The following is a 22,642-nucleotide window of genomic DNA, read 5'->3' on the forward strand; positions in this document are numbered from 1 at the left end:
ATCAGTTCATCTGTCCATCAGCTGCCAGAGCCACTCACTAATGTCCTGGTGGTCAGCCTCAGCAGAGCTGTCAGGGAACATGTGAGCTGAGTTCAAGCCTAAAGAATGAAAATCTACAAGAGCAATTACCATTCACCCCTAGGGAGCCTCTTCTGATTCAGCTCCGCCTTGCAGCAGCAGGTCTGTGGAACGTAGGTTCACTTCATCACTTGGGCCATCCTCTGTCAGCACAGCTAGATATTGCAAGCCTGGAAAATATTATGTTCTTCTGATCACAATTTGGAGGACATAGCTCAGCAGTCACTTTGGAGTCATCAAACACCAGAATGGACCAAAGCAAAAGCAGCTGGCAGTACTTTTGACCAACTGTCTAATAAAAGACACATCAAGATTATCCTGCAAGTTTATTATGGTAGTACAGTCAAATTTAATAATTTTCAAAGCCATTACATTGGGGCATATATATATGTGTGTATATATATATATATTATTCCCAGCACACATTGCGATCTGTTTCTCTTTAATCATGCAGTGAGTAATGTATGTACAATTACATGGAAGATTTTTTCCCTAAAAAAGAGAAACCAAAATTACAAAAGTATGGCTTTGTAAGAAAGTTGTATCATATAATGAACATTCATTTGTACTCGGGCATGGAACATTCAGTCGTATTCAGTAAACAACAGCGTCAGTCCCTGTCACGCTAAAGCCAAAGGAAGCCAAGGGAGCAAGGAGCAGGAAAGTGCCCGTCACTATTAGAGAATGTCTATATCTGTATACATTCGAAGTGTGAAAAATGTAAAAAATGTTTTCGAGGATTAAGTATCACTTTTATTTATAAGCAGAAGTCAGAGTAAATGGAGTCTTGAAGAATGCGTGCACAGATTCTGTTTTATTTTATACCGGCAAACGTCAGCAGTGGTGCAATTGACTTAAAAAGTGTTACTTCGGGTGTAAAGAGATGAAACTGAGGTCAGATTCTGGCCTGTCCTCCCTCCTAATGGTGCTGCAGAAACAGACAGAAGCACAGGATTAAGAAGTCATAGGTGGCCAAATTTTGCTGTCAGACCAAAGAAAAGATGGAGATACACATTTAATATACTTTATTTTAATGAAATAAAATGTGCCCACTGTCACAAATCCTTCACTGGATGACTGCTGGAATGCAGAAGCCCTTGTGCTTGGTGCTTAGGGATAAACGCCTGTTTCAAAAGCACAGCTGCTGCCTCTTTGCCAGAGAAGAAATATCCTTACCTGACAGCAGCACAAAGCTTGGGGCACAAACTTATTTCATTGAAAGGCTGCTTTCTTAAGGCATTGGTCACTGTTGAGTACACGATGTCTTAAGTATTGTTAGTTATGAGTTTTACCAGAAGAGGGCAGACACAGACACACATGCGTGACACACGCACACACCCAAAGTCACCCACAGAGCTCACTGAAATGACTCTCAATCATACTGAAGGAAAACACATATACACGTCAGATCTTTACAGGGCTACTTCTCAAGACTGAAATTAAAAATTCTAACCTGCAGAGCCAGTCTGTAACCCAAAGATGAGCACAGACTGCACCCTCTCCCTTTTCTCTTTTTGCCAAGTTCTGAAATGAAGATCTTAGCTACTCTTACTCGCTATGTTTATATGCAAAATGTAAACATCACTATGTAGCACCTAGCACCTTTTTTGATTAACAAGGTCACTAATGTATTTGTCATGCAAATATAGGGATTTTTAAAGACTGCTGACAATCAGTTGCGGGAACAGTGGGAAAGATACAGAATTTACTTTTGCTAATAACCTGGCTTGGAAAAAATAAAAAGAAAATCAATGCAGATGGGGCTGAGGTAGATTTGGCTGTATCCAATGTAATGTCACTGTACTGAGTAGGAAGATAAATGGGATATCAAACTAACAGGCAGGTCACTGCAAGATAAATCCTCCTGCAGAGGGGCAACACATCCTGCGCTCTTGGCACTACAGGTGATGCAAAAAGTTTTGTAGCAGAAGCACCAGAGCACTAATGCCCTACATTCTAGCCCAGTGGAACTGTACATCAAGGTCAGAAGGTAGGCGACTGGCTGAGGCCCAGACAGCGCTTGAGCTCTTGTTAAAATGGTCAGGGAAACAGAAATGGCAGGGCTCTGCTATGATCTTTCCAGTGTGGACAGCTGCCTGATGCTGGTCTGAGAATACCCAAGCTTTTACATGCTGGCCAATGAACAGCCAGCAGTCTTCTTCTAGGCAGACAAAGATACGCTCTTATCCTCTGCCTTGGTTAACGGAGAGGGGGTAAACTTGTGCATGCACACAAAGCATTACGTGTGCTACAAAGCCACCAGAGTGCCTAAATTCCTGAACTCTGACCTTCGTGATGATCCCTGGCTATTACAGCCAATAAATAATCCTTGCACCATTTTAGATGCTCTTGTTCCCACTGGCTTGCTCTGGCTCCCCAGGCACAGCCCTCTGCCTTATGAGAAAGTGCCAGTGTCAGTAATGCCAAGAATCCCTACCTGCATCACTCAATTTGTAAGATGAACAACCTTCCCCTCCCTCCTGTCTTTTCTGAAATTATTAGCAACACAGCATTCATGCAACCAAGCCAGTGATTGATAATTTACCTTCACTCCTTTGCTGGCATATCTGCTCCTGGGGCCTAATTACAATTCTAATAATATCCATCTCCAGCCTACTCTGCCTCTCGCCCACTGAGATGAGGTATTGCATCGCTATTGGGGACAGGCCCAGCCCCACTCTGGGGTGCAGAGCACTGCACAGTTGCTCTCAGCAGCCTCAGGCAGCAGTGCCTGCTTCGTCTTCTGCCCCCAGCGCTGCCTTCCTGGGGGCTGCCAAGGCACAAGGGGCTCAGCCACTGCTTATTATGCAAATCTGCCTTTGGCTCTGCTTTGCTTTGTGAAGCTGTGACAGCCTCCACCTGCTAGCACATGCCACGGCCTCTCTACAAAAACCTTGTCCAAGATTTACCCTGAATTTCTCTGCCACCATTTGCTCCCTCCCCCTTGCACAAGGCAGAATAGACTCGGATGAGGAGAACAGGGCTAGTAGGACACCATGGGGGAGGTGGGACTGCAGGAGGAGAGTTAACCCTTTTCTGGCCTGCTCACCACTCTTAGGGCTGGGCTGGCATTTTCTTTGTCTCACCAGCAAGTCTGCATCATCACCTAGCACAGCACAGCAGGCACGGGCACAGCAGTGCTTCCCAGCACCTGGACAGAGGTGTCTGGGAGGAATGTCCCCATGTCTCCAAAAGTACCTTCCAGATGGCTCTTGTCTAGGCATGCAAGAAATCTTCCCCTTGCCCTGCATCACCATCAGTACCCTGACACACACTGGTGGTGCCCCAAGCAGAGAGAATCCATGCAGAAGTGCTCTGTGAGCTGATACAAAAGGGTGCAGCTCAGGTAAAGCAGTCCTGGCGCAAGTAGATAATGTGTGGAGGGATCTTCACCATGCAGCAAGATTTGAATGCACAGGTCTGGTGTACATCCTTCCATAGCCAGAGCCTTTCAAACTGGGGCTTGGGTCAAATGGCATTTTGCACCACATTTCTTTAAAGAGATCAGTTATTTATTCACTGCTGTTCAGAACAGATCTGGGGAAATGTGTTACAGCGCTTCATTGGAGCAGAGGGTTACACTTACAAAGAGAGAAGGACATCTGGTCCAAAATAAGAGACATTCCCCAGCTGGGATTCTGCCACTGCACTGGTGACACTGAGCACGGCCAGGAGAGCAAGAGCAGCTCCTGGAACAGACAGGGCTCTGGCTGGGCAGGGCATCCCCAGCCCTACAGAGAGCCTACTCTAGGAAAACTGCAAACATACAAACTACCTTCAGTTCCCAGGGAATTCAATGGGAACTACTTATCTTTTTCAGAAGCAGGCCCTCTGTCTGGACTTGAGTGACAAAAACACTCTGACAACAAGTGAAAACTTGTAATGCACAATGTCATACCCCAGGTTAGAGTAACGAGGAAACAGGCGGCTCTGAGACCCACTGCTAAATCGAGTTAGTGAGCTACATCTCTCTTGGAGACACATTCATCCCTAAAACGCAGGTCACTGATAATGTCACTCATGAAGGATAGGGCTGCCACTAGCCCTGCTACTTTTTGCAGTTTTTTACTGGACAGCAAAGAAAATGGTACTCTCCCCATTGCACAACTTTGTGGAGGCATAAGGGCTGGAGCTGTCTTTAACCCCCTCACTCCTGAGTGAGATAGGATGTTTTCCATTACTTCTTCTGCCTGTCCCAATTTCTCCATAGGAATACACACTTGGTGGTCTTATCTAAACATACACACTCCATGCTATGACCCAATGCTAAGTAACTCGTTAAAATCATGTACTCTATAGGGCTGCCTCTACGTCTCTGTAATATCAGCCACAGACTTTTTGGTTATTAATAAATGATGCTGGATCATTGTTAGAAAGGAAACCTGATGTCTGAACCCTGTTCGTACAAGGTGGTATTTTTCCTAGCTCTGGTAGAACGCAGATCCATAGTTACACCCTTTGAAAATCCTAGTGTGCAAGTTGTTCATTTTTACCCAGGTGCATTACACAGGATACAGTTATGTTGGGAATTCAGATGCATTGATACCAGCTGACAGCTAAAAAAAAGCAAACAATGCAGTCTCAGCTACAGTTAACTCTTCACATGCACAACATAATAGAAAACAAGGAAGGCTTTTGCCTTTAAAAGTGCCGTGCCTGCAATTGATGAGAAATAAAAACCCCGACATTTAACATCTTGTCACAAAATATTGGATTTTCCAGCATAGCCTAGCAAGATAAGTATTAAAATCACAATAAAATACACATAGGGGTGGGTGACCACATCCCCTAAACTGCCTTTAAAAATCCAAGACCCACTGAATAAAGTCAAGGAAAAACACTTACCACATTTTTTGTCGATTGCTTTTTGCCATAGGATGGTAAGGGCTTTAGTGCCTGAGGTATAGGTAGTTCCTGGATGCTTTTAGGGAAGTGAGATGGAGGCAGAGTCTGGAGAATAGTCTGCATAGCTTGCAGATATAAAGAAGCAGGTGTGTTCCCCACCAGGCTGTTGAATTTCTCTTCCCCTAGCAAAGCTTTCCAGTGTTCTGGATGATCTCGTGGAACTTTCCGCATCTTAAACTGTGGGTTGGGCATGAAGAGCAAGAGGTAGTCAAGGCAGAGCTTCTTTGTTGCCATGTTGACTTTGGAGTCCCACATCTGTTCCAGGATGACGTCCAGCGGGGTAAGCCCTTTACTGTCCTCTATCCTGGGAGAAGCTCCGTTGCCGAGGAGGATGAGGACTATCTCTGACCTCAGCAGCTCACAGGCGAGGTGCAGGGGTGTTTTCCCATCTTCCAGATGAAAGCAACCAGTCCTGTTGATGTACGAGTTTAAGCTGGGAAGCTCGTGCGCAATTTTGATGATCAGCCCCAAGATATCTCTCCTGTCATATGTGACTGCCATGGCCAAGTGAGGAGCAGAGGATGGGCAATAGCAGAAGTGTTCTCCGGGTACCTTAAGAGCCTCCTCTGGAAAATGAGACAGCAGATACTGGGCGTAAGGCAGGTGGTTATGCACCACTGCATAGAGAAGGGCTTCTGAAGGTGAGTATGTTCTTAGGCTGGCATTCTCCTCCCAGTAAAAATACTCCATAGTTCTCATGTCTTCCAGCATCCACACAGGCTTATGATCTCTCACAGCCTGGTAGAACATGTAGGATAAGAACTTGCAGTGCGTGCTTTGATCATCCTGCATGCTGGCCTGGTTGCTGGCCATGGCTCAGCAAATAAAGAGCTCCACGCAAAATCTCTCCAGACTGTACGATCTGTGCACTTGGAATGCAGATCTCGATGCTGCTGCAACCTTCAGGCTGTCATTGCTGCCCGGACTGCACTAGCTTGAATGCATGGGCTGATCATCTCCACCCGTTCATTGTTTTTTCCCCTCACTGCAGTGGTTTTGTTTAGGTAAGCACAATCCCACAGGCTCAGTTAACCCATGCCATGCAAGCTGCTGGTTTGTACGTGTATCCTGCTCCCTGTATGGTGTGGGCTACTGGAACGCTGTCAGACTGCAAGTGATTTTATACATACGCAGCTAGAGAGAAGGCAGGGAGAGACTAAAATTAGCTTGAGAGGTGAGGTAGTTTTCTGTCTGCATTTCATGTCTAACGAGATCGGCTCATACATCACAGTAAGTGTGATAGTAATTTTCAGATGTTTTTTGCATGTTGCTCACACACAAAGCTCGTTAAATAGTAAAAATATATATTGCAGCATAAAATGCTCTATGGTTGGTAATACAGAGGGTTATATACTCGTGAAATCAAGGGATTGGTAGCTGTACTATTAGCAAAGACTCCCTGTTTTATAAATAATGGTATGGCTAGCCAATTAGGAGACACTGATGTTAATGGATTGTCTGTAAGGCATTAGTGATATTTAAGATCCCAACATTAATCTCTGCAGAGAAAAGAGTCAAACAGGATGTGGAGTAACCATGCCTGGAGTCATAAAGCATATTGCTCAATTTAAATGCCTGCCTTTGTTTAGCAAAGAAATGTCTGAAGTGCCTCTGTTTTGCACAGCAGGTACATAGGCAAAAGGTTAATGGCCAAACCACAATGGCAGATGGAGAGCTTTGATCTAAGTATCTCTCATATGTAATGTTCCAGGACTGGGGTCAGAGTGAGTTATAACAGGGGGAAATGGACTTAAGCAAACTGACTTGTGAGGTGCCCTGGTAAGATGACCAAGGCCCACAGGCTTGAGGGGTGCTAACTATAGGATGAGGTAAAAGGACCTGACCAAAATTAAATGCATAGAAAAGAAATGAACAAAACACCTCCTAATTTTTGCAGTAGTTTAGGAAAGCTGGTGCCGATGACATGTTTGATGGCAGTGCATCTCTTCTAAGTTTTCTTACAGTATAATATCTGTAAGACGTTATAGGTCCATTAGAAATGGAAGACATGAACTTGGAAGGGTTTACTGAGGAAGAAGAAGATTAGGAGTTTGTAAGTTTTATTCTTAGAATTTTGATCTGTGGTTAAAAATAATGCACCCATCTCTTAAGATATTTTTTGTGGTTTCCTTCTTGGCCAAACTGCAGTGCGGAAGGTGAGCAGAATCAGTTTTGAATAAGGGAAGGAAGTGCAAGGGAGAAGAAAAAATTTTGAAGGGTAAGTCAAAAGGAAAAAAAAAGCTGATTTTACCCAGAACACCATTTGCCATTCTAGCTGAGACCAAAAGACTCTCTAGCTCTCTCACGAGGAGATGCGTTTTTCATGTTTTGATGGCAATTTCGGCTCATAAAGTGATTTGATATTGTGACTCTGTGAGAAGTACAATGTGCTTCTGAGTTATTAGGGAACCTTCTTATAGTGTTAAGCTCAAAATGTTGTTTCTGGCCAGAAGAGAAACATACCTGACACATAAAGACACATCTTACTGCTTCTATATCCAAAATCTAAGCACTTGATCCCGAAAAATCATTATTAGTACTCATAATCAACTGCACTGAAGTCGGCACAGCTGGAGCTGCAGCGGCTGATTGAAGTACAGCGTCGGTTCTCCGGAGGTTCCAGTCTCTCCGGAACCGAGTGAGAGCAGCGAGTCCCAACGGCTGTTCTCGCGAGAGGTTAACGAGGCGCTAACGAGGCATAGGCGTTGCCAGGGTTTCAGCGCCCTCGCCCTCACCCCTCCGCTGAATAGGGCTGAAGGGGTATATCCCTGAAGGGCTCAGGGAGGGCAGCGAAGTATCGCATTACAATTCATATCTATCTATATATTATTATAAACTATTATTTATTCATTTACTTCCGATTTTTTCATTTCTTTGTTTTTATTTTTTTTGTGCCATGGTCTCTACAAGACAGAGGGCTTGCCTTAAGAAGGCTGTGGCGACCCAGACAGAAGGTCTGCCTAGAAGTGTGGCTACGCAGGTCTCTGGTTGCAAGGAGTGCCAGAGCCTGCTACTACTAGATGAGGGTGCTAAGCAGTACTCCTGTGCAAGGTGTGAGCAGGTGGAAGATCTGCTTAACATGGTGGTTGAATTGAAAGAGGCGGTTGAGAGACTGAGGGCCATCAGGGACTGTGAGCGGGAGATTGACTGGTGGAGTAACTCCCTAGAGTGCCAGAGAGAAAGGCACCAGGGAGATCCCCCGCAGTTGGTGGTGGACTCCCTGACCTGTCCCCGTAGGGCAGAAGGGGGATATCTGAGGGATAGGGAGGGCTGGCAGAGAGTCCCTGCTCGGTACCCTGCTCGGTACCGTGGGCAGTCTCCCCCTCTGCCTCCCCAGTGTCCCCAGATACCCCTAAGCAATAGATTTGCAGCATTGGAAGTTGAAGAGGTGATAAGGGGTGAAGTGCAGGAAGATTCCCGCAGGAGGTCACCAATGGCAAGGCAGTCACCTCCGTGCATTGAGACTGCTGCTACTGAGAAAGAAAGGAAGGTGATCGTAGTGGGTGGCTCCCTTCTAAAGGGAACTGAGGGCCCCATTTGCAGACCAGACTGTGTGGGTTGCCTCTGGCAAAGGCAGTAGCTTGAAAGTAAGTGTCTGTCTGCCTGACTTCTCTCTGAAAACAAACACAGAAAAGCCTATTCCCTGTGAGGCTGACCCAGCTGCCATGTCTTGCCTGCTTGTTGGGATACAAGATGATTAATCTCCTTCTACATAACTCAGTACTTAAACCATATGTGAAGGGGGCACAAGGGCTTTCAGATAAAGCAGGAGTAAAAAAAGACTTGTTTTGTTCTTGATGAAGAAATAATTTTCTTAAGAACAAAAAGCTCTTTGCAGCCAGTGCTTATAAATTGCTTAATTGGAAATACACATAACAGTCCTATGAGGATTATCTGAGCGCTTCTGGCTGAATTAGTCAGGAAAGAAAAGTTATTTTAGAGATACTAATAAAACAGGCTGTTGTGAAGTCTTCTGAGATGTATACAGATGTTTTATTCTAGGCTTTGCATATAAAGCTGATTTTTGCTGTTGTTGTTGTTATTGGTTTGGAAGGTTTTCTGATTAGGTTGGAGGCAGACAGAAGTGGAAATAAAGAGTTAGACCCTCAGACCAGAGGGCTATAGCTCCAGAAAGCTATACTGATTTTTGTTAGCTGTCAGCAATACAGCTTGCTCCCACTGTCTAGGGAACCATTTGAGATTTAATCAAATGTGCGAGAAACACAAATAAATACATCTTTGACAATACCTTTCCTTGTTCCTGATGGGTATCAGCCTCCTCAGCAGTACTTTTTCTTTCAACAACAGTTAAGCATGCACACAGGTAACCTCCCTGTCCTTCTACAAAGCTTCTGCCAGAGTGGAAATGTTTTTCTTCATATCCTGCCAGTGTCCCACCAGCCTTCTGTTCAGAGAGGAAGAAATGAGGTTCAACAAGGCCAACTGCAAAGTACTGCACCTGAGCCAGGGCAACTCCAGATATGTATATGGAATAGGAGAAGAACTCATTGAGAGCGGCCCTGCCGAGAAGGACTAGGGGGTTCTGATGACAAAAAGCTGAACATAAGCCAGCAGTGTTCACTTGCAGCACTGAAAGTCAATGGTATCCTGGGCTGCAACCAAAGAGGAGATTGTCTCAGCAGGGAGAGGTGATTGTCCCCCTCTACTCTGCCTTCATAAGGCTCCAGATGGAGTACTGCGTCCTGGCCTGGGGCTGCCAGCCCAAGAAAGATGTGGAACTGCTGGAGCAGGTCCAGAGGGGACCATGAAGATGCTCAGCAGACTGGAGCACCTCTCCTCTGGAGGTATGCTGAGAAAGCTGGGTATGTTTAGGCCAGAGAAGAGAAGACTCCAGGGAGACCACCAGTATTTGAGGACAGCTTACAAACAGGAGGGAGCTTGACTTTTTACACAGTCTGATACTGATAGGACAAGGGGGAATCGCTTTAAACTAAAAGAGGGGAGATTTAGGTTAGATGTTAGGAAGAAATCCTTTACTCAGAGGGTAGTGAGGACCTGGCACTGCTGCCCAGAGCTGCAGGTGCCCCATCCCTGGAGGTGCCCAAGGCCACGTTGGATGGGCCCTGGGCAGCCTGAGCTGCTGGGGTCAGCCCTGCACATGGCTGGGAGGTCTTTGGGTCCCTTCCAACCCAAACCACTATGATTCTAGGAAATGGGCAACCCGTATCCGTGCATCCTTAGCTGAACTCCTTTCGTTATAATACCCTATGGGTCAAATAAGAGCCCTGCCCGGCTGAGGACCCCACCCCTGAGCAAGTGTAGTATGGAAGTACAGAGCCAGCAGTGTTACAATCACATGTAGAGCACAAACCAACCATTTCAGATGGGGAGAGGAGTGGAAAAAACGACTAACTCTGCAACTTTTAGATTTGCTCATTGGCATTTGCTTCGGATACAGCGTCCAAACGTGGCACCACCTCCGAGTCCCGGGGGCCGCTGAGAGAAGGGCCGGGCTCGCGACGCCATCTTGTGGCCGCTCCGACGCCATTTTGCGCCGTCTCTGCTTTGATTTTGCATGGCGCGAAAATGTATACATGCATGCATACATACATGTATACATACATGCATGCATGCACAAACAAACAAACAAACAAATAAGTCATAATCATCGGTAGCATTTGCGCAGATGTAAGGATGACAGTGATTTTACTGACCACACTGCAGCTTTGGCAGCCGGTAAGCAGGGAAAGAGAGGATTTTGCCTCTGGGGTTAATGGAGCAATGGAGGCAGTGGCTCATGCCACGGTGGATGGGGCTTTCTAAAGCTAAATACTCATAAGAGGGGTCTAAAAAGGGCTGTGTGTAGGTCTAGGTTTGTACCTTATGTTTTCATTGATGTTAAGTGAAAAGATGTGTGAGACGTTTTAAAAACTAGTTCATGTTTTCCAAAGAGCACAATGCACAAATCTACTTATACAATTTGGTAACTGTGAAAGACAGATGGATATTTTAGTAGGAAAAATCTCCTTGTCCTCCCTGATCCCAGTTTGGGTTGCTTACCTTGCCTTGAGGTTCAGCAGATCTGAGTAAGCAAGTGGATTTCTGAGTGCTTGCGTAACACATCTTTAAACAGAAATTTCACTTAAGCAAAGCTCTTCCTATCACTTCTCTTTTCCTCAAATCTCAGTTTATGCACAGAATATAATTTTATCCCAGTCTGTCACCATGCAGGGCTTCTGCGCCATGCCTACCAGTACAGAAATAAGCCAAAGCCAACAGCTATCACTGAAGCTCAGTTCTACCACCTAGAAAAAAGATCTGATTGAGCAATCAGCTATATTGGTGGGAAGTTTAGTGTCTGGAAATATATGCATCGCAGCAGAAAACAGCATCTAAGACCTGTAAACTCAGGAAAAGAGTCTGCTTATAGTGTCACCATTTAACACATTCCAGGCAGTGAAACAGTAATTTTTGTCCTATAGTTGCTCATTTTCTGCTTCAGTGAAAGCTTCAGAATCAGGAGATGCTCTAAAATCTCATCTAGATTTTCCCTTCAATCTTACTGTGACAGCAGTTGCTTCAGCGGGACCATCATAACGATACTGATTGAGAGCCTATAAGTACTTCTTTCATGAAGAGGGCCTAATTATTATGTCGAGTATAATTTAAACAAAACCTGATTAATGTTCTTCATCTGGACAGTTTTGATACAAAGTAGGAAAGGTTGTCCAACTTTTGTTTGTCCCAATACCAGAGATAGATCTATCTTGAATAAGGATTTCAAGACTTTGTATGCTCTGCTATATTCTTCAAATCCTGGTCTTCGAGTCTATAGTGAAAAGAACTACTATACTGGTAAAATACCATGATGAGGTATATTCATCATCATGATGAGGTATATTCATCATCATGATGAGGTGGTGGTGTAGCAAAATGCAATGTGTGCTCCCAGAAGGCCAGACAGCTGCTGGCTTGTGTGGAATGCATCAGACTTCTCTGCCTGGGGTAACTCAACCAGAGAGGTAACTGAGGTGTGGGCAGGACTACAGTCATTGCATTGTGTGATTCTGAAAACGCTTCCCCAGCACAAGAGAATATATACTTTATATTTCTCTCTTTTAAAATACCTGTCTTACTGCTTGCTGCTGTGTGGGCTGCAACTAAGTGCAGTTGTAAAAAGACTGGTAGCTAGATGAATCTGGCTTAGATGGATCTATCAGTTCATCTGTCCATCAGCTGCCAGAGCCACTCACTAATGTCCTGGTGGTCAGCCTCAGCAGAGCTGTCAGGGAACATGTGAGCTGAGTTCAAGCCTAAAGAATGAAAATCTACAAGAGCAATTACCATTCACCCCTAGGGAGCCTCTTCTGATTCAGCTCCGCCTTGCAGCAGCAGGTCTGTGGAACGTAGGTTCACTTCATCACTTGGGCCATCCTCTGTCAGCACAGCTAGATATTGCAAGCCTGGAAAATATTATGTTCTTCTGATCACAATTTGGAGGACATAGCTCAGCAGTCACTTTGGAGTCATCAAACACCAGAATGGACCAAAGCAAAAGCAGCTGGCAGTACTTTTGACCAACTGTCTAATAAAAGACACATCAAGATTATCCTGCAAGTTTATTATGGTAGTACAGTCAAATTTAATAATTTTCAAAGCCATTACATTGGGGCATATATATATGTGTGTATATATATATATATTATTCCCAGCACACATTGCGATCTGTTTCTCTTTAATCATGCAGTGAGTAATGTATGTACAATTACATGGAAGATTTTTTCCCTAAAAAAGAGAAACCAAAATTACAAAAGTATGGCTTTGTAAGAAAGTTGTATCATATAATGAACATTCATTTGTACTTGGGCATGGAACATTCAGTCGTATTCAGTAAACAACAGCGTCAGTCCCTGTCACGCTAAAGCCAAAGGAAGCCAAGGGAGCAAGGAGCAGGAAAGTGCCCGTCACTATTAGAGAATGTCTATATCTGTATACATTCGAAGTGTGAAAAATGTAAAAAATGTTTTCGAGGATTAAGTATCACTTTTATTTATAAGCAGAAGTCAGAGTAAATGGAGTCTTGAAGAATGCGTGCACAGATTCTGTTTTATTTTATACCGGCAAACGTCAGCAGTGGTGCAATTGACTTAAAAAGTGTTACTTCGGGTGTAAAGAGATGAAACTGAGGTCAGATTCTGGCCTGTCCTCCCTCCTAATGGTGCTGCAGAAACAGACAGAAGCACAGGATTAAGAAGTCATAGGTGGCCAAATTTTGCTGTCAGACCAAAGAAAAGATGGAGATACACATTTAATATACTTTATTTTAATGAAATAAAATGTGTCCACTGTCACAAATCCTTCACTGGATGACTGCTGGAATGCAGAAGCCCTTGTGCTTGGTGCTTAGGGATAAACGCCTGTTTCAAAAGCACAGCTGCTGCCTCTTTGCCAGAGAAGAAATATCCTTACCTGACAGCAGCACAAAGCTTGGGGCACAAACTTATTTCATTGAAAGGCTGCTTTCTTAAGGCATTGGTCACTGTTGAGTACACGATGTCTTAAGTATTGTTAGTTCATTATGAGTTTTACCAGAAGAGGGCAGACACAGACACACATGCGTGACACACGCACACACCCAAAGTCACCCACAGAGCTCACTGAAATGACTCTCAATCATACTGAAGGAAAACACATATACACGTCAGATCTTTACAGGGCTACTTCTCAAGACTGAAATTAAAAATTCTAACCTGCAGAGCCAGTCTGTAACCCAAAGATGAGCACAGACTGCACCCTCTCCCTTTTCTCTTTTTGCCAAGTTCTGAAATGAAGATCTTAGCTACTCTTACTCGGTATGTTTATATGCAAAATGTAAACATCACTATGTAGCACCTAGCACCTTTTTTGATTAACAAAGTCACTAATGTATTTGTCATGCAAATATAGGGATTTTTAAAGACTGCTGACAATCAGTTGCGGGAACAGTGGGAAAGATACAGAATTTACTTTTGCTAATAACCTGGCTTGGAAAAAATAAAAAGAAAATCAATGCAGATGGGGCTGAGGTAGATTTGGCTGTATCCAATGTAATGTCACTGTACTGAGTAGGAAGATAAATGGGATATCAAACTAACAGGCAGGTCACTGCAAGATAAATCCTCCTGCAGAGGGGCAACACATCCTGCGCTCTTGGCACTACAGGTGATGCAAAAAGTTTTGTAGCAGAAGCACCAGAGCACTAATGCCCTAAATTCTAGCCCAGTGGAACTGTACATCAAGGTCAGAAGGTAGGTGACTGGCTGAGGCTGTTAAAATGGTCAGGGAAACAGAAATGGCAGGGCTCTGCTATGATCTTTCCAGTGTGGACAGCTGCCTGATGCTGGTCTGAGAATACCCAAGATTTTACATGCTGGCCAATGAACAGCCAGCAGTCTTCTTCTAGGCAGACAAAGATACGCTCTTATCCTCTGCCTTGGTTAACGGAGAGAGGGTAAACTTGTGCATGCACACAAAGCATTACGTGTGCTACAAAGCCACCAGAGTGCCTAAATTCCTGAACTCTGACCTTCGTGATGATCCCTGGCTATTACAGCCAATAAATAATCCTTGCACCATTTTAGATGCTCTTGTTCCCACTGGCTTGCTCTGGCTCCCCAGGCACAGCCCTCTGCCTTATGAGAAAGTGCCAGTGTCAGTAATGCCAAGAATCCCTACCTGCGTCACTCAATTTGTAAGATGAACAACCTTCCCCTCCCTCCTGTCTTTTCTGAAATTATTAGCAACACAGCATTCATGCAACCAAGCCAGTGATTGATAATTTACCTTCACTCCTTTGCTGGCATATCTGCTCCTGGGGCCTAATTACAATTCTAATAATATCCATCTCCAGCCTACTCTGCCTCTCGCCCACTGAGATGAGGTATTGCATCGCTATTGGGGACAGGCCCAGCCCCACTCTGGGGTGCAGAGCACTGCACAGTTGCTCTCAGCAGCCTCAGGCAGCAGTGCCTGCTTCGTCTTCTGCCCCCAGCGCTGCCTTCCTGGGGGCTGCCAAGGCACAAGGGGCTCAGCCACTGCTTATTATGCAAATCTGCCTTTGGCTCTGCTTTGCTTTGTGAAGCTGTGACAGCCTCCACCTGCTAGCACATGCCACGGCCTCTCTACAAAAACCTTGTCCAAGATTTACCCTGAATTTCTCTGCCACCATTTGCTCCCTCCCCCTTGCACAAGGCAGAATAGACTCGGATGAGGAGAACAGGGCTAGTAGGACACCATGGGGGAGGTGGGACTGCAGGAGGAGAGTTAACCCTTTTCTGGCCTGCTCACCACTCTTAGGGCTGGGCTGGCATTTTCTTTGTCTCACCAGCAAGTCTGCATCATCACCTAGCACAGCACAGCAGGCACGGGCACAGCAGTGCTTCCCAGCACCTGGAGAGAGGTGTCTGGGAGGAATGTCCCCATGTCTCCAAAAGTACCTTCCAGATGGCTCTTGTCTAGGCATGCAAGAAATCTTCCCCTTGCCCTGCATCACCATCAGTACCCTGACACACACTGGTGGTGCCCCAAGCAGAGAGAATCCATGCAGAAGTGCTCTGTGAGCTGATACAAAAGGGTGCAGCTCAGGTAAAGCAGTCCTGGCGCAAGTAGATAATGTGTGGAGGGATCTTCACCATGCAGCAAGATTTGAATGCACAGGTCTGGTGTACATCCTTCCATAGCCAGAGCCTTTCAAACTGGGGCTTGGGTCAAATGGCATTTTGCACCACATTTCTTTAAAGAGATCAGTTATTTATTCACTGCTGTTCAGAACAGATCTGGGGAAATGTGTTACAGCGCTTCATTGGAGCAGAGGGTTACACTTACAAAGAGAGAAGGACATCTGGTCCAAAATAAGAGACATTCCCCAGCTGGGATTCTGCCACTGCACTGGTGACACTGAGCACGGCCAGGAGAGCAAGAGCAGCTCCTGGAACAGACAGGGCTCTGGCTGGGCAGGGCATCCCCAGCCCTACAGAGAGCCTACTCTAGGAAAACTGCAAACATACAAACTACCTTCAGTTCCCAGGGAATTCAATGGGAACTACTTATCTTTTTCAGAAGCAGGCCCTCTGTCTGGACTTGAGTGACAAAAACACTCTGACAACAAGTGAAAACTTGTAATGCACAATGTCATACCCCAGGTTAGAGTAACGAGGAAACAGGCGGCTCTGAGACCCACTGCTAAATCGAGTTAGTGAGCTACATCTCTCTTGGAGACACATTCATCCCTAAAACGCAGGTCACTGATAATGTCACTCATGAAGGATAGGGCTGCCACTAGCCCTGCTACTTTTTGCAGTTTTTTACTGGACAGCAAAGAAAATGGTACTCTCCCCATTGCACAACTTTGTGGAGGCATAAGGGCTGGAGCTGTCTTTAACCCCCTCACTCCTGAGTGAGATAGGATGTTTTCCATTACTTCTTCTGCCTGTCCCAATTTCTCCATAGGAATACACACTTGGTGGTCTTATCTAAACATACACACTCCATGCTATGACCCAATGCTAAGTAACTCGTTAAAATCATGTACTCTATAGGGCTGCCTCTACGTCTCTGTAATATCAGCCACAGACTTTTTGGTTATTAATAAATGATGCTGGATCATTGTTAGAAAGGAAACCTGATGTCTGAACCCTGTTCGTACAAGGTGGTATTTTTCCTAGCTCTGGTAGAACGCAGATCCATAGTTACACCCTTTGAAAATCCTAGTGTGCAAGTTGTTCATTTTTACCCAGGTGCATTACACAGGATACAGTTATGTTGGGAATTCAGATGCATTGATACCAGCTGACAGCTAAAAAAAAGCAAACAATGCAGTCTCAGCTACAGTTAACTCTTCACATGCACAACATAATAGAAAACAAGGAAGGCTTTTGCCTTTAAAAGTGCCGTGCCTGCAATTGATGAGAAATAAAAACCCCGACATTTAACATCTTGTCACAAAATATTGGATTTTCCAGCATAGCCTAGCAAGATAAGTATTAAAATCACAATAAAATACACATAGGGGTGGGTGACCACATCCCCTAAACTGCCTTTAAAAATCCAAGACCCACTGAATAAAGTCAAGGAAAAACACTTACCACATTTTTTGTCGATTGCTTTTTGCCATAGGATGGTAAGGGCTTTAGTGCCTGAGGTATAGGTAGTTCCTGGATGCTTTTAGGGAAGTGAGATGGAGGCAGAGTCTGGAGAATAGTCTGCATAGCTTGCAGATATAAAGAAGCAGGTGTGTTCCCCACCAGGCTGTTGAATTTCTCTTCCCCTAGCAAAGCTTTCCAGTGTTCTGGATGATCTCGTGGAACTTTCCGCATCTTAAACTGTGGGTTGGGCATGAAGAGCAAGAGGCAGTCAAGGCAGAGCTTCTTTGTTGCCATGTTGACTTTGGAGTCCCACATCTGTTCCAGGATGACGTCCAGCGGGGTAAGCCCTTTACTGTCCTCTATCCTGGGAGAAGCTCCGTTGCCGAGGAGGATGAGGACTATCTCTGACCTCAGCAGCTCACAGGCGAGGTGCAGGGGTGTTTTCCCATCTTCCAGATGAAAGCAACCAGTCCTGTTGATGTACGAGTTTAAGCTGGGAAGCTCGTGCGCAATTTTGATGATCAGCCCCAAGATATCTCTCCTGTCATATGTGACTGCCATGGCCAAGTGAGGAGCAGAGGATGGGCAATAGCAGAAGTGTTCTCCGGGTACCTTAAGAGCCTCCTCTGGAAAATGAGACAGCAGATACTGGGCGTAAGGCAGGTGGTTATGCACCACTGCATAGAGAAGGGCTTCTGAAGGTGAGTATGTTCTTAGGCTGGCATTCTCCTCCCAGTAAAAATACTCCATAGTTCTCATGTCTTCCAGCATCCACACAGGCTTATGATCTCTCACAGCCTGGTAGAACATGTAGGATAAGAACTTGCAGTGCGTGCTTTGATCATCCTGCATGCTGGCCTGGTTGCTGGCCATGGCTCAGCAAATAAAGAGCTCCACGCAAAATCTCTCCAGACTGTACGATCTGTGCACTTGGAATGCAGATCTCGATGCTGCTGCAACCTTCAGGCTGTCATTGCTGCCCGGACTGCACTAGCTTGAATGCATGGGCTGATCATCTCCACCCGTTCATTGTTTTTTCCCCTCACTGCAGTGGTTTTGTTTAGGTAAGCACAATCCCACAGGCTCAGTTAACCCATGCCATGCAAGCTGCTGGTTTGTACGTGTATCCTGCTCCCTGTATGGTGTGGGCTACTGGAACGCTGTCAGACTGCAAGTGATTTTATACATACGCAGCTAGAGAGAAGGCAGGGAGAGACTAAAATTAGCTTGAGAGGTGAGGTAGTTTTCTGTCTGCATTTCATGTCTAACGAGATCGGCTCATACATCACAGTAAGTGTGATAGTAATTTTCAGATGTTTTTTGCATGTTGCTCACACACAAAGCTCGTTAAATAGTAAAAATATATATTGCAGCATAAAATGCTCTATGGTTGGTAATACAGAGGGTTATATACTCGTGAAATCAAGGGATTGGTAGCTGTACTATTAGCAAAGACTCCCTGTTTTATAAATAATGGTATGGCTAGCCAATTAGGAGACACTGATGTTAATGGATTGTCTGTAAGGCATTAGTGATATTTAAGATCCCAACATTAATCTCTGCAGAGAAAAGAGTCAAACAGGATGTGGAGTAACCATGCCTGGAGTCATAAAGCATATTGCTCAATTTAAATGCCTGCCTTTGTTTAGCAAAGAAATGTCTGAAGTGCCTCTGTTTTGCACAGCAGGTACATAGGCAAAAGGTTAATGGCCAAACCACAATGGCAGATGGAGAGCTTTGATCTAAGTATCTCTCATATGTAATGTTCCAGGACTGGGGTCAGAGTGAGTTATAACAGGGGGAAATGGACTTAAGCAAACTGACTTGTGAGGTGCCCTGGTAAGATGACCAAGGCCCACAGGCTTGAGGGGTGCTAACTATAGGATGAGGTAAAAGGACCTGACCAAAATTAAATGCATAGAAAAGAAATGAACAAAACACCTCCTAATTTTTGCAGTAGTTTAGGAAAGCTGGTGCCGATGACATGTTTGATGGCAGTGCATCTCTTCTAAGTTTTCTTACAGTATAATATCTGTAAGACGTTATAGGTCCATTAGAAATGGAAGACATGAACTTGGAAGGGTTTACTGAGGAAGAAGAAGATTAGGAGTTTGTAAGTTTTATTCTTAGAATTTTGATCTGTGGTTAAAAATAATGCACCCATCTCTTAAGATATTTTTTGTGGTTTCCTTCTTGGCCAAACTGCAGTGCGGAAGGTGAGCAGAATCAGTTTTGAATAAGGGAAGGAAGTGCAAGGGAGAAGAAAAAATTTTGAAGGGTAAGTCAAAAGGAAAAAAAAAGCTGATTTTACCCAGAACACCATTTGCCATTCTAGCTGAGACCAAAAGACTCTCTAGCTCTCTCACGAGGAGATGCGTTTTTCATGTTTTGATGGCAATTTCGGCTCATAAAGTGATTTGATATTGTGACTCTGTGAGAAGTACAATGTGCTTCTGAGTTATTAGGGAACCTTCTTATAGTGTTAAGCTCAAAATGTTGTTTCTGGCCAGAAGAGAAACATACCTGACACATAAAGACACATCTTACTGCTTCTATATCCAAAATCTAAGCACTTGATCCCGAAAAATCATTATTAGTACTCATAATCAACTGCACTGAAGTCGGCACAGCTGGAGCTGCAGCGGCTGATTGAAGTACAGCGTCGGTTCTCCGGAGGTTCCAGTCTCTCCGGAACCGAGTGAGAGCAGCGAGTCCCAACGGCTGTTCTCGCGAGAGGTTAACGAGGCGCTAACGAGGCATAGGCGTTGCCAGGGTTTCAGCGCCCTCGCCCTCACCCCTCCGCTGAATAGGGCTGAAGGGGTATATCCCTGAAGGGCTCAGGGAGGGCAGCGAAGTATCGCATTACAATTCATATCTATCTATATATTATTATAAACTATTATTTATTCATTTACTTCCGATTTTTTCATTTCTTTGTTTTTATTTTTTTTGTGCCATGGTCTCTACAAGACAGAGGGCTTGCCTTAAGAAGGCTGTGGCGACCCAGACAGAAGGTCTGCCTAGAAGTGTGGCTACGCAGGTCTCTGGTTGCAAGGAGTGCCAGAGCCTGCTACTACTAGATGAGGGTGCTAAGCAGTACTCCTGTGCAAGGTGTGAGCAGGTGGAAGATCTGCTTAACATGGTGGTTGAATTGAAAGAGGCGGTTGAGAGACTGAGGGCCATCAGGGACTGTGAGCGGGAGATTGACTGGTGGAGTAACTCCCTAGAGTGCCAGAGAGAAAGGCACCAGGGAGATCCCCCGCAGTTGGTGGTGGACTCCCTGACCTGTCCCCGTAGGGCAGAAGGGGGATATCTGAGGGATAGGGAGGGCTGGCAGAGAGTCCCTGCTCGGTACCCTGCTCGGTACCGTGGGCAGTCTCCCCCTCTGCCTCCCCAGTGTCCCCAGATACCCCTAAGCAATAGATTTGCAGCATTGGAAGTTGAAGAGGTGATAAGGGGTGAAGTGCAGGAAGATTCCCGCAGGAGGTCACCAATGGCAAGGCAGTCACCTCCGTGCATTGAGACTGCTGCTACTGAGAAAGAAAGGAAGGTGATCGTAGTGGGTGGCTCCCTTCTAAAGGGAACTGAGGGCCCCATTTGCAGACCAGACTGTGTGGGTTGCCTCTGGCAAAGGCAGTAGCTTGAAAGTAAGTGTCTGTCTGCCTGACTTCTCTCTGAAAACAAACACAGAAAAGCCTATTCCCTGTGAGGCTGACCCAGCTGCCATGTCTTGCCTGCTTGTTGGGATACAAGATGATTAATCTCCTTCTACATAACTCAGTACTTAAACCATATGTGAAGGGGGCACAAGGGCTTTCAGATAAAGCAGGAGTAAAAAAAGACTTGTTTTGTTCTTGATGAAGAAATAATTTTCTTAAGAACAAAAAGCTCTTTGCAGCCAGTGCTTATAAATTGCTTAATTGGAAATACACATAACAGTCCTATGAGGATTATCTGAGTGCTTCTGGCTGAATTAGTCAGGAAAGAAAAGTTATTTTAGAGATACTAATAAAACAGGCTGTTGTGAAGTCTTCTGAGATGTATACAGATGTTTTATTCTAGGCTTTGCATATAAAGCTGATTTTTGCTGTTGTTGTTGTTATTGGTTTGGAAGGTTTTCTGATTAGGTTGGAGGCAGACAGGAGTGGAAATAAAGAGTTAGACACTCAGACCAGAGGGCTACAGCTCCAGAAAGCTATACTGATTTTTGTTAGCTGTCAGCAATACAGCTTGCTCCCACTGTCTAGGGAACCATTTGAGATTTAATCAAATGTGCCAGAAACACAAATAAATACATCTTTGACAATACCTTTCCTTGTTCCTGATGGGTATCAGCCTCCTCAGCAGTACTTTTTCTTTCAACAACAGTTAAGCATGCACACAGGTAACCTCCCTGTCCTTCTACAAAGCTTCTGCCAGAGTGGAAATGTTTTTCTTCATATCCTGCCAGTGTCCCACCAGCCTTCTGTTCAGAGAGGAAGAAATGAGGTTCAACAAGGCCAACTGCAAAGTACTGCACCTGAGCCAGGGCAACCCCAGATATGTATATGGAACAGGAGAAGAACTCATTGAGAGCGGCCCTGCCGAGAAGGACTAGGGGGTTCTTGTCATGGTTGTATGATTTTTGGTACTGGTATTCCACATCATAACATCATGTAGTGCATTTAGAGTTAAAGAGTTAATGCTCCAGCTCCGTGGAACATCGATAGTTCCAGGTATGCCTGTCTCAGAAGAGAAGAAGAACTCCATTCCCCAGAGGACTTTGCGATGCTTTGCGTTCTTACGTGTTTACGCTCAGAGGGAAAGATAAAAACTGTCTGCGGTCACGGGACACTTTCTTTTCCTTTGGGATCGACTCAGCAGTGGGTGCTCGCTGCCGTCTCGCCTTCAGCGTTAGCGTAAGGCCTTCGGTTTATCGGACACTCTCTCTCTTGCTCATTTTATTTGATTTATTAGCTTTAATTCCAATTATATTGTATTATATTGTGTTATTTTGCTTTCTGATATCTTATTTAGTAAATTAGCTTTCCTCCTCAGATCGTTGCCGCTGTTTTGTTTCTAGGCCCATCTCCCTTTTCCCTTTTCCCTTTCCCCCTTCCCTTTTCCTGGGGCGTGGGTCCGTGGGTCCCCCGCACCAATCGTCACGGAACCGGGCCAAACCTGCCCGTAAACCGTTGACAGTTCTGATGACAAAAAGCTGAACATAAGCCAGCAGTGTTCACTTGCAGCACTGAAAGCCTGGGCTGCAACCAAAGAGGAGATTGTCTCAACAGGGAGAGGTGATTGTCCCCCTCTACTCTGCCTTCATAAGGCTCCAGATGGAGTACTGTGTCCTGGCCTGGGGCTGCCAGCCCAAGAAAGATGTGGAACTGCTGGAGCACGTCCAGAGGAGACCATGAAGATGCTCAGCAGACTGGAGCACCTCTCCTCTGGAGGTATGCTGAGAAAGCTGGGTATGTTTAGGCCAGAGAAGAGAAGACTCCAGGGAGACCACCAGTATTTGAGGACAGCTTACAAACAGGAGGGAGCTTGACTTTTTACACAGTCTGATACTGATAGGACAAGGGGGAATCGCT

At 45.1% G+C, this 22,642-nt stretch overlaps 2 protein-coding genes across 2 annotated transcripts; both read right to left on the reverse strand.

Annotated features, from left to right (window-relative positions):
- Positions 1 to 4,905: 4,905 nt before the first annotated feature.
- Positions 4,906 to 5,796, reverse strand: LOC136050492 (ankyrin repeat domain-containing protein 9-like). Its single transcript, XM_065739398.1, has one exon. The coding sequence runs from the start codon at positions 5,794 to 5,796 to the stop codon at positions 4,906 to 4,908; it is 891 nt and encodes a 296-aa protein (XP_065595470.1).
- Positions 5,797 to 17,048: 11,252 nt separating this feature from the next.
- Positions 17,049 to 17,939, reverse strand: LOC136050493 (ankyrin repeat domain-containing protein 9-like). The gene has a single exon (XM_065739399.1). It carries the CDS (start codon positions 17,937 to 17,939, stop codon positions 17,049 to 17,051), a length of 891 nt encoding a protein of 296 aa, XP_065595471.1.
- Between the last annotated feature and the right edge of the window lie 4,703 nt (positions 17,940 to 22,642).

Source organism: Cyrtonyx montezumae, unplaced genomic scaffold (genome assembly GCF_038088225.1).
Source record: "Cyrtonyx montezumae isolate F1298 unplaced genomic scaffold, pur_monq_1.0 scaffold_24, whole genome shotgun sequence".
NCBI lineage: Eukaryota > Metazoa > Chordata > Aves > Galliformes > Odontophoridae > Cyrtonyx > Cyrtonyx montezumae.

What these genes read in the sequence shown, in the direction of transcription:
- LOC136050492 (XM_065739398.1), bottom strand. Translation starts at nt 5,796, where the DNA reads ATGGCCAGCAACCAGGCCAGCATGCAGGATGATCAAAGCACGCACTGC.
- LOC136050493 (XM_065739399.1), bottom strand. Translation starts at nt 17,939, where the DNA reads ATGGCCAGCAACCAGGCCAGCATGCAGGATGATCAAAGCACGCACTGC.